This window comes from Mytilus galloprovincialis, chromosome 1 (assembly GCF_965363235.1).
Source record: "Mytilus galloprovincialis chromosome 1, xbMytGall1.hap1.1, whole genome shotgun sequence".
In the NCBI taxonomy this organism is placed as follows: domain Eukaryota; kingdom Metazoa; phylum Mollusca; class Bivalvia; order Mytilida; family Mytilidae; genus Mytilus; species Mytilus galloprovincialis.
The window spans coordinates 15,833,376-15,845,988 of NC_134838.1; the positions used below are offsets into that span (position 1 = coordinate 15,833,376).

At 33.3% G+C, this 12,613-nt stretch overlaps 1 protein-coding gene across 2 annotated transcripts in view; it reads right to left on the reverse strand.

Annotated features, from left to right (window-relative positions):
* The window catches only part of LOC143067077 (microphthalmia-associated transcription factor-like), a 40,610-nt gene extending 33,195 nt beyond the window's left edge, over positions 1 to 7,415 (reverse strand). The window contains exons 1-2 of one of the 2 annotated variants that reach the window (XM_076240106.1): positions 7,005 to 7,415; positions 1,259 to 1,294 (exon numbers count right to left, since the gene is read on the reverse strand). In XM_076240106.1, coding sequence (XP_076096221.1) covers positions 1,259 to 1,294; positions 7,005 to 7,294 — 326 coding nt within the window. In that variant the 5' untranslated portion in view covers positions 7,295 to 7,415. The remainder of the gene's footprint in view (positions 1 to 1,258; positions 1,295 to 7,004) is intronic. The other variant, XM_076240115.1, reaches the window with a different exon arrangement.
* Between the last annotated feature and the right edge of the window lie 5,198 nt (positions 7,416 to 12,613).

Here is a 12,613-nt window from a genome sequence, read left to right on the forward strand (position 1 = left end):
TACATTTGAAATAACAGATACTAGAACTTAAGATTCCCTATATCTGAAATGACAGATACTAGAACCTATGATTCCTTACATCTGAAATGACAGATACTAGAACCTAAGATTCCCTACATCTGAAATGACAGATACTAGAACCTAAGATACCCAACATATGATAAGACAGATACTGGAACCTTAGAACTAGTATCTGTTATTTCAGATGTAGGGAATCTCAGGTTCTAGTATCTGTCATTTCAGATGTAGGGAATTTTAGGGGTTAGTATCTTGCATTTCAGATGTGAAGATATCCAACATCTGAAATGACAGATACTAGAATCTAAGATCCCCTATATCTGAAATGACAGATACTAGAACCTTAGATCTCCTATATCTGAAATGACAGATACTAGAACTTAAGATCCCCTACATCTGAAATGATAGATACTAGAACCTAAGATCCCCTACATCTGAAATGATAGATACTAGAACTTAAGATTCCCTACATCTGAAATGACAGATACTAGAACATAAGATTCCCTATATCTGAAATGCAAGATACTAGACTAAGATTCTCTATATCTGAAATAACATTTAATGAAAAGCGGATTATGTAAAATGTGAAGAGTCAAAAATTAATTTTATGGTTCAATAAATTCAAAATAAATTTTTGTTATTCATTATAAATAAATTTCTATCAAAAATAAAGCTCGAAGAACTTTTTATATTATTTATATTACAAATAACAACGTACACACATGTTGGCGTATGAATACACAACGTCAGAGTGGGTGTGTCGCCATAAAAATTGACAACATTGGAAATAAAACTTATAATTTTAACCAATCAGAAGACAGTAAATACACCAAATTTATTTATTCTCATATACACTTACATTTACTTTGATTGTGTTTATCAGAGGTGACCCTTAAAACTATCTCCATTTAGAAATCATCAAAGGTTCCGGCTTCTACAAATTGTCGATTATGAAATTGTATAAACATGCTTTTAAAAGATATCCGTTTATATTTATGATTTAACAATAAATGTGTTTGCAGGTAAACATGAAAATACATAGTCAGAAAAAATATCTATGTTAATGCAATTAATATTTGAACTGTGACTAACCCTCAAAAGGGACGTGCAACCATTTAAACATAAAGGAATTAAAATCATGTGCGCATATTCAGTCAATACATTTGTATGTTTAAGGTTTGTGTTGGTTAAAGCGTGAACAGAGGATCGCGAGGTATAATTTATAGCATGTTATTTTCACCTTCTTTTGACATGAACACGTTGCTTCGTCAGAACACTGCAAAACAAAGACATTTTGTTTAGACAATACCAGCAGATATACAAAAATGCTATGGAATTTTTTTTATGTTCTAAAGATGTCGTTAGCACAATGTTGAGAAGGATTCCCTCCCCTCTAAACAAAACTATAATTATCAAAACACCATCCAAAATCATGTGTTGCAAACACACACATCATAGATATAAGGCTTATTTGTATGTCAAACACGCGTTTAGTCAACAAAAGGCTTGTCAATAACGCATGAATAAAAAAGTTAATAGGCCAAATAAAGCACAAAGTTTGTTTGTATACGTAATTTTAATGATTTCCCCCCCAAAATCGCCTCTATCGAATAAATGACTGAGCACAAATATGCGATAAATATTTTTATCAAATAGATTAGTAAGATATGGGATATATAACTATTAAGTAATGTACATGTTCTGTTTGTTAATATGATCATCTTTATCTTCTATTTAGTTCACTTAACCTAAAAGCACAGTTTAAGCTATTGTTATCTCTTTGCTAGTCCCCCGCATCTCTGTTGAAACAACTAGGCCAAACTGGAGAACATTTGGAAACAGTGTGAACAAGTACATTTGACGTTTAAGTCAATGAGACAGAAATCCACCGACACGAATAGACATCTAGAGGTCAAAATAAGGTCATCAACATTAGACTGGTTTCCATATATATGTTACGCACGAAAACGCAGAGAGTCTAATAAAAAACACAGGGCATTTTAGTCCTGCTATAAACTATAATTGACCCTTATAAAATACCATACGGATCACACAATTCCATATAACTTTGCAATATGCACCGTAACTATCTAAGGGTAATAAAGCACCTTATATTAAATACCTACCGATACTCCAAATTCATGACATATAATTCTAAATTTGTCATACGAGAAGTAACGGCAAACACTCGCATACCGACACAATATAAACTGTAAGCCAACGGAATAACCACGAGTAATTTGGATTTGAATTTTTGATTTTTTTTTGTGTTTTAACACCATTTTTAAGCATCGCTGTTTGATTATTTCGTAGCGGTTAGTTTTTATTGGTGGAGGAAGCCGCAGTGCCTAGAGAAAACCGCCGACCTTCGATAGGAAAACTTCCAATTATGTCAATTAAGATTGGAGTCGAATGCACCCGCACGGGCTTCTTTTACAATCAAATTAGAGCAAGCATACAGAAACTGCGTAATACTAGTATAAAGTATCAAGTATATACAAAGTATGAGGCACCCAGGTCATCACCCTGTGAAATATACAGGTATTTACAAATAGTTTACGCCACCGCCGGATTGTAATCCCTATGTTTCTGGCGAGAAAAACATTTACAAGATTTATTGAGTACTTCAGTAAGTCAAAATATAGAGACAAGCAAAGAACAACACTAGTTGTATCTTGCTCATATTTCTTTTCTTCTGATATGGATGTTGGCTGATCTTTGATAGTCTGGTAAAACCCACTACTTTTTTTTTTTATATCTAGACGAATAATAGCTTGTTATATAGTATAGACAATTGTATCTTTTTGAATACTGAAACTTGACTTCTAGGTATATAATTGTCTCATTCATGTTCGTTGTGTATTTTATCTAAGACCGTATTTGTACGGAAAGTTTTTTAAATAGGTACCGTGCATTCCTTGGATTCTATAAATGCCCCGAAAGGGTCTGCGGGTCATCTCCAGTATTAACAATGGCACCATCAAGTGGTAATTGTCAGTAAATTCCGTGGTATAATTCACGTTTGAAAATATCACAATGGAGGGAACGGAGGACTAGATTGTTACTTAAACAAGGATTATATTGTCGTAGCCATGCATCTGCGACACATATGTTATGATGGCGTCTGGAATTTTTGAAGAGATGACTTCAATTTTACCGTTAATACCCCTTGGCTCATTTTCAGCAGCTATTTTCAATCAAGAAAATCATGATAGTTAAAACAATTCCTGAAATATGAATAGGAGATATACATTCTTGAATCACATAATAATGAGCTTCTAATATGTTGTTCCACAAAAATGGAAAGTAACAAATGAGAAAATCAATTGAAAACAATAAATATGATAAACAAAGTTGAATTGAAATATTCAGTTATCAGCCTCTTGTTACAAAACTTTGTGGAACCCATACATTTGATAGGATTGGTGTTGATGAATGTGGCCGTAATAAAACCCTACATTACATTAACGTAATAAAAAATAATTATATGATAACAAAATATTGATAATACGGAGAAATGCTGATTAGGGTAAAACTGGTATACAAAATTGGAAAAATCCGGTTAGAATAAATATTGCAATACGATACATTTTCATAGTGATGAGTATACAAACTGTAGTATATTTTGTCCCAGATTTAAACTGATCAAAGATAGTGACTCGTTTGAAACATATATTGCAGAAATTGTTCAGTGGTTCGATGATTGCACATGGTTGTGTCGATTGGTGGCAATCTGGAAACAATATTACATGTGAATCTAAATAAAAGCGATATTTTTTATAAAATAAGTACCAAACAGATTTGGTTGGAATTAAGATAATCCCATTTACACACTAGGTGAAATGGTTGCCACTTTTGCATAGTTTAACTTTTTGACCATATTTAGAAAACATTTACAAAAATCTGATTTACAAATGATTGGATAATTTTATCCGGTCAGATTTTTCAGGAATATGAAAAAAAGTCTGAAGATTATTCAAAATACATCGAATTGAAATTACCATGTTTACTGTGAAATTAAAAGGAAAAACTAAATACATTTATATACGAGAGACGAGGAGACCCCTTAAATGCAAACTCTCCTTAAAAAGAATAAAAGGTATTCAAAGAATTTTTCAGAAGTTTCCATTGCATGCTTTGTGCGTTTAAGTTGTACTTCGTAACAAAGAACAGAGATTTATTTTTGGGGAAAATACGGGTATTGAGATGGTGGTGACGTAGGGTGGGATAATTTGTCACTGAGTCTTCTATCAAAAGATCCCAATAACTCACTTTTCCCATGTGACATTGATTGAGGACATTGACTTATTCTGTCTATCAGACAGACATGGTATGTAATGGGTATATCTTTTCATATTCTTATCATTTGAACGCCAAGTTATTTTAAGGTGGCATATCTACGTCTCTATATACCCTGTTCATGTTATCATCACAATATTGAAAATCAGGCTGTGACTCGAAGCAAAGTTACATAGAATTATAGAGGTCGTGGGCACTAAATTAGATACCGAGGACACACGTATTGACACACTAGAAACTTCTTTTAAAACGCAATTGCTCTTTTTTCAATAAATTGTTCCGAATGTTGACCTTTCGTATTAGAAACGTGCATTTGGTTTAAAAATAATTTGGTTGCTCCTTATTTGTATTTACATTTCAGTTAATGTTAGATTTTAAATGACCTATTAACGGAAAAAATAAATTACCAAGTTATATCTTAAATCATGTATTTTGATCACATATTTCCCCTGTTCTATGCCGTGAGGGATTTGGATAAAGGGTCTTAACCATCTTAATGTGGTCATTCAAAACTTGTATAACCACTGAAAAACGTCTGAATCCCATCGTTTCTCTTGTAGAATTCCAGGAAAAGCTTTCTTGGGGTTGTTTGTTTCAGGATCCACTCCCGTGTTTTGCAATGATTTGACCAAACTAGTGTTTGATATATACGAAAACATCGTAACCCTGGAATTTCTTAAGCAACAGTACTGGAAATTCATATAGAATGTTTTCTCCAGCATATCAAATAGAAGCTTATCTTGTCTAACAGGTATATTTCTGACTATCCATCTTATTCTGATAGATGCACACAAAAGGGTCTGTCCCATTTTACCTCTACGAATATGCTATAATGCATGGTCCTGATATTTGAAGATAGCATACGTTTATCGTGAGGATTATTTAACAATTCCAAAATGCTATAGTCTTCTATACCGTCTATTAAATAACGCTATGAACACGCCTCGGCCATCGTGAAACAAAAGAAGATCGCATATAGATTGAGGTTTTTATACATGTAACGAAAGTGCTGATTCTTTGCTTTTGGTTTTGCTACATGTATGTTCTGATTTTGTGTCGAGGATGGATACCCCATATCCTTTGTTTTTCTACTATATATACGCCTTAATTTACGCCCGACCACAGTGGAACTATGACTATACACCCTTGTAGATCCCTGACAACCAGTAGGGATTCCAGTGTTGGAATTCGTCAACGCAATGAACAAATCACTTCCCCGTTGATATGTTGTAGTCATTTTGTGGAATTGTGTACTTTGATGTTGACATAAGGTTTTTTTTTCAAAGGTTGTCCGTGATCATTTCATAAATCATTTTATTAATAAAATTATATATAGTACAGTCAGACACATGTATATTTGAAAACAAATAACTAAGAGTACATGCTACAATAATTTCACTACGGTGCCTACACACGAAAGATCTTGAGGTCTAAAATTAAAGAATAGACACGTCAAATCATATTCATAACTACTGCATATAAAACTAACTTTCACCGCAAAACTGTGAATATTACAACGGATTTTTTGTAGGTTAAAATATTCTGGATTCGAATTTACATAGGTAGTCAAAATATTTGTACTTTTTTTCTAATTTGCATAATGTTTGCATGAGTATTAAAATCCTGATTTGGTGTCGAAAAATTTATAGTGGAATTTTTATTCACTTCCGTCAAAATATATTTATCTTGTTAACTTTTTTATGGTTATTAGTACCTTAGTCGCAATAAAGACCGCAAGGTATATGAAATCATGATTCAAGATGACTCAAAAATATATAAGAGACATTGTACGTTCTAAATTTTGATATATCGTTTAGCAACACGATTGAAACACTGTAAGTCTATTATCACAGGGATCAAACAAGTTTGAGTCGTTTATATTTAAGCATATTTTACATGTATTCCCATATACCTAGTAATGGGTGCATGGTAAAAAATAGATTCGTTTACTTCTGGCTTAATTCCTTGTCATTTTGCGACAAAGAGTCGAAATTTCTTTATAAATAAGCTATGTAGGTATACTTTGGGCTATTTTGGTTGGGGACGCATGCAGTTTATCGTGTTCCTTCGGGACCTTCCAGTAAGTATAAACTTACTTGTATATCTATACTTTTATTGAGAGATGCAAAAGGGGAATTGCTCATTATAAATAATGAGATAGGACGTGATTATCTACAACTCAGAGACAAAAGGACAAGGATGTATATTGTGCATTGTTTATTCTTATATAAAGGGTGATGAATGTACAATTACTTTGTGACCATGTTGCTTCTTGGAAATAGTTGAATCTTACTTATGGGACATCGTTGATTGAATGTAACAATGTATTTCTGAAAAATCGTGAACAGGACCTATCATCACCGGAAAAACAAAGATTGCATGTCCTGTTTTATAATGTAAGAACCTTTTCAAAAATGATAATGGAAAAGCAGGTTTAAGTATAGTAGTACGGAAATCCGTATTAATCAATTCAATACACTTATAATATTGTATACATGTATTAAGAGGGTTAACAAGTATTTATTCACAATAATAAGTAAAATAGACATTAATCAACATATTGCAAAACGTGCAAAAACATGCAGATTACCATTGATTTGCGACTGTAGACACAACTGTCCGAAATTGGGCTTTTTGGGGATGTCCTACTTTTGCAGTTGCATAACACATTATTGCGCAATACTTACGTTTTGACGACTTTTATCTTATTTATTTTCTTCTTCATCTTTTTAGAATTCATCATTCTTCTGAACACTATTTTCCCATTTTTATTGCATTTTGCCAGAACAATAATTGGTTTATTATCAACATTTTCATATTCCGTTCGACACTCATTTTCAGAATTTTGGTTTTTCGTGGATCCCAAGTATGCAGTCTCCATAGGCATTGCAATGTCCCCATTTCCTTGTGGTAATGTCGGAGAATCGAGAGGCTTTTCGGAATCATATCCATTATTTATTCCGCATGTCACGACCATTTTGAAGAAAAGTTGTCCTCTTTACCTTCATTCGTACAGATAAAATTTCATAGTTGTGAGCGAATATTCGGTCACGCCTCCTATGGTTGATCTACCTATATAAACAAAAATTGTACTCGATTAATAATCTCATAGTAAACTATTCGCTATCTCCCAATTTTAATATCCAACAATACATGCCACTTTTCAAACATTGACTTTTAAAGATTATCCTTGGGTAAGGTGACCATCGTCCAAAATAACTTCTCTGGATTTTCCCCTCGGCTAAAACAAGACTACCAAATTCTTATTTACTTGTAATGATCTAATATTCTTGTAAGTGACATTTTTGAAGGCGGAAATAAGTTCATCTCGGTCATTAGTTGATTATTTTATTTACACATGTTGTGTCTTCTAACACCTGAATACACTGTTTTCATTTGTTAGATTTAAAATCATTACACGTTTTTTACCAATAAGTACCGGAAAATTTTGTCAGGTGTATGTAATAAATACAAGCGATTGACACCGGGAACAATTAATGTTAAAAATTATATAATTAGAAAGATACCTTTTGCTTATGTTATTTTAATATTAAAAACGGAGAAATCCTCTCGCTTATACAAAATAACCCAGTCCCTAACTCGATTTTTAATGGAACACCAGTCTGACTAACGCTTACATTTTCATTTCGGTGAAATATTTATGCTTTTCTTGAACTGAAAAGTAAACAAGTTTCTGTTATATGCTAGTTAAAACGTGTATTTCTATTTTTTTTATACTGTACTACAATTTATACATTGACGAATGTAGAAAGAGGTACGCATGATACCAGACTGAGTTGGATTTTTTTTACTGATCCGGGAGGGCAGACGCGGATCCAACCATTTTGAAAGGGCTGGTTCGAACCCCTGGAGAACTATGGAAACGTTCCTATATTATTTTCTTTAAATAACAAATCAAAAAGGAAGGTTCAACTGACCGCACCATCACCCCCCCCCACCCCCCCCACCCCCCAAAAAAATGGCTCCGCCAATGAAACGATGCAGCCGTCTTACGTTCAGTTTGCATAATGGATAGTACGACCTTTATACTGCAAAAATGAAGACAAATGTTTACTTACATATACGCCAGTAGTCACTTTTGTAATAATTATAATGCATTTTATGATATAGTTTCTTTTAAAGCGGAGACGGAAACGATTCATTTTAAAATATATTGCACTTTAACAACATGTCAATTTAAAAACATGCACACAATTATTGCTTACATTGCATTACCAACTTTTAAAAATTATAAGTAGCCAAGTTGATTAACAAAAAATAAGGTATACATCGAAAATGTGTTAATTATAATACACGGAAGCATCACAAAAAACTAACCAACTTCAAAATATTTGACCATCTTGACCATGAAATCTTTACTCTTCAACAAAGGGTTGTCAACAATATCAACTAGCAATGAGTGTATCGCACGGTCATTTATTAGAGCCCATATGTTGGCCTCTTGTATTGTATTCCCCCGCATCGAATTATGGGGTACGTACTTATATAATAAAAAGTGATGCATACGTCTGTACGTCCATCCGTCGCATTTTACTCTACAGATGATAAATAGAGAACTATATCATGGAATTGATTAACATGTTTATGGATTCTTTTGGACCAATAAACAAAGTAAAGCTCGAATTGAGTTACATCCGCTTTTATCGTTACGGAGTTGTGGTCCTTGATTGTTGGGGGAAATTTCCCAAATAGAGAGCCATTAAACGAAATGGACTGAAATTTTAATGGAGTTTATATGGGGCCACTTATCACATGTTTCGTTCGATTTCCGCCAATTTAGCATATACAAAAATGTAGTTTCAGGTGCAGAAATATAATTTAATATAATGTGATTGTTTTATTGGCAACAAATTTGTTACCTTTTGATAACATGCTTATCAAATGACAATCGGTATTCCTGTGAGGAAAATTATAGCTTTTTAGGAAGAATGACAAGAAACTACTATTATTCCCGGTATCCTTAACTACACGTTTTTCTATACAGATGATAAACTCTCACTAAATTTCTCAAATTTGTTGACTATGTTGAGACTGAAGAAAAGTGTGCCTCATAAATCTTGACTTGCATTTAGAAATTGCCTATCATTATTTTCATACAAGGAAACTATCTATAATACTAAAATTACGAGGTCCAATTTGTCAGCCGTCATCGGGTAAAAACGACAAATCAAAGAATTCAACTCTATATATAACTAATATAGGACAATGGTGTAGATTAAAAATTACACCACTCCAGACCCTTTTGTTTTCCACATAATTAATATTGCCAATAATTAACAAGTTCCGGGTCTAATCCGATACCGATACCAATAGTATATTCACCTGTTAGCTATTACCTTATCTGTACGTTCCGCATTTGACAGGCGCACCACCAAACGGTGTATTTAGGATTTTGCTATATACACGGGTCATAATCAAAGGGCTGACACTACTAAATTCAATCATTGTCAAATTGTTCCCTATTGTAGCTTTATTCAGCAATCAGCAAGACTTTCTAAGATAACTAATATAGGACAATGCTGTTGATTAAAAAATACTCCATTCCTGGATAGCCTGGACCTTTTGTTTTCCAAATAATTAATATTTCCAATAATAGAAAAGTTCCAGGTCGACGGGTTCAAACAGAAAGATTTGAAAGCAGAGAAAACTGTGTATCTTATAATCGACATGACTTTATCAGATGACAATACCAATTACTAAAATAAGGCTTAGGCATTGTTATATACTTTAATTCAGTCACGGACCCGCGATATCACGGGTGTGTACTTGTTAAACCAAAAATTCCTAACGGTGAAAACGAAGTCATAATTCGGAAGTTTTATAGGCCCAATCATGAGTTGGTTGATCTTGATGATATCTCTATGTCACAGTCGACCAAAGCTATGTTCCAATGATCGAAGCTTCGATTGCGGGCGGCATCACTGAATGAAACTAATGCACAAACAACAAAACAGGTGCCACATGAGAAACATGATATGAAAACCCTACCGGAGCACCTGCTTTGGCGATCGCTTTTATTGTGGTTCGAGTTGTCCACTCTTTTATGTATTGTTTTGTAGCTAACTATTGATTGTACTTTTGTCGATTTTCGTTTTTAATTTTGCCGTGATTTTGTGGATCTCATTTCGACTTGGAGTATTTTGTTCACTTTGTTATCTTCTGTTTGACGTAACTCTTGTGTATTATATTAATGCAATGAGCATTTACTTTGTTTAAAACTATCTCAGAATAAATTTCAAAAATTTATCCCAGAAAAAAAGTAAACAACAGTTTAAGTTGAAATAGATAGTTAATTAAAATTAAGCATGCTCCTTTCTATATTTAATGTTAATTCTTAAACACTGTGGGATATTATGTTTATATATATATATTTTTGTTTCTTAAAAAAAATACAACTTAAGCTTATGATTGCCAATGAGACAACTATCCTCCAAAGTTCAAATGAAGTGAATGTAAGCAATTATAGTCAACCGTACGGCCTTCGACAATAAGAAAAACCCATACAATATAGAAGGCTATAAAAGGCACCGACATGAAAAATATAAAACAATTCAATTGAGAAAACTTACGACCTTATGCATAACAAAACCATTTACGGAAAACAAATATAACAGGCTTAAACCAACTAAAATCACTGCACTAAAGCCTCATAATTTAGAAAAGGCACAGAGAGAATGTGGCGGGGTAATCATGTTTGTGAGCGCTAAAACCCTCCTTTAACCTGGAACTGTGACATAACAGCACAACATAAGAATAAACTATAAAAATCAGTTGAAAAAGGCTTAACTCATCAGATCGATTCAAAGAAAAACATCATCAAAAAAACAGTCAGGACGTTGCAGGGTATATATTCATCCCATAACCCTAACATTAAAAAAGACACTAAGTGCAGATCGGAGAGTACTCGCAGTTACTAACCATGCTAACAGTAAGTACAAAAACCAATAACAACTTATATAAGAAATAATCTATCTAAGACTGAAATGTCAATCAGTACACATCCAACATCCAATGGATTTAGTATAGAGACGTGGTGTAGTGCGGAGCCGTGGGTTAGTGAAGAGCCGTGGTGTAGTGGTCAGCGAATCGGACTACTAACACAAAGGTTTCTGATTCGATACCCGTTTTGGGGTGAAAAATTCAGGGACTGAATTTTCGGCTCTCCCTTGACACCATTTGCGGGTAAAGTCTTGAGAAACGATGATAGTCCGTCGGAAGGGAACGATAAATGACTGACCCGTGTGAAGAGAGAGCCGCATCTCTTGTACGTAAAAGATACCTTCGAAAAAGAGTAGGCTAATGTCGCTACAAGGCGGCACTCGCACCCATAAAGTGGAAATGGATTAATATTAGTTGCAATAACTTGTTTCCCAATCCACTATAAATATATATGTTTAAACTAAATTTGCAAAGTCTTTGTATCTTAGTAAAAAAATAGTTAAAATTTTAAGTAATTTGAAGTGGCTTAATCCCTTACTTGAAAATATGCTAGCAACACATAGTTTACGCTATTTGAAATTCAAAACGTCTCCACAGACACGAGCATTATAGCGAACGAGTTTCACCGTCCAAAAAAAGAAAATAACAATAGGAAAGAAAAATCATCCCTTTCATCTCAAGCTTTTTGTGTAGAATTTCTGGTGATAAAATCTAGAGAAGGACGGATTTGGTTTATTTTTAAAGTAAGTTCCTTTGGGTAAAGTTCAGTACATATGAGAACTCTTGATTATCTAACGAAAAAATATCATCAAGATAACTCTAGTGTTGTTGCTTTTAAACTGCTATCGTTTTCATGCTATCAGCATAGAAACGATTTTTCTTCTTGAAAAGATAGGTCGTAGACCATTTGAAGGCATGTATTTTAAATAATTGTTTGGTATATAAGATATAAAATTTAAAAACACATACCAAAAATCGCCTTTCTTTCCTTTAATGTTTATATGTATGATTTTATAAGGCAATTATAAAACAAGACACGTGATTATATATTGGATGAATGAATGAATCGTATGGGTCGATAATAGAGTCATGTGAATATTTCTTACGCACTGTCAGTAGTCAAGCGTTTGTAAATCATTCATATTTATAGACATATTTTTCAATGCTTTTAGAACTACGGTACTTACAACGTCCAAATTGATTTGGTCAGAGTATATGTGTAAACAAATTTTGTTAATGTCATAGTGGTGATACTTTTTCGTGTAGTAATACAAAATAAACTGTTTCAAAATTTTATTTGATGCACCATTTAGTCCAATCTGGTAAACTATAGTGC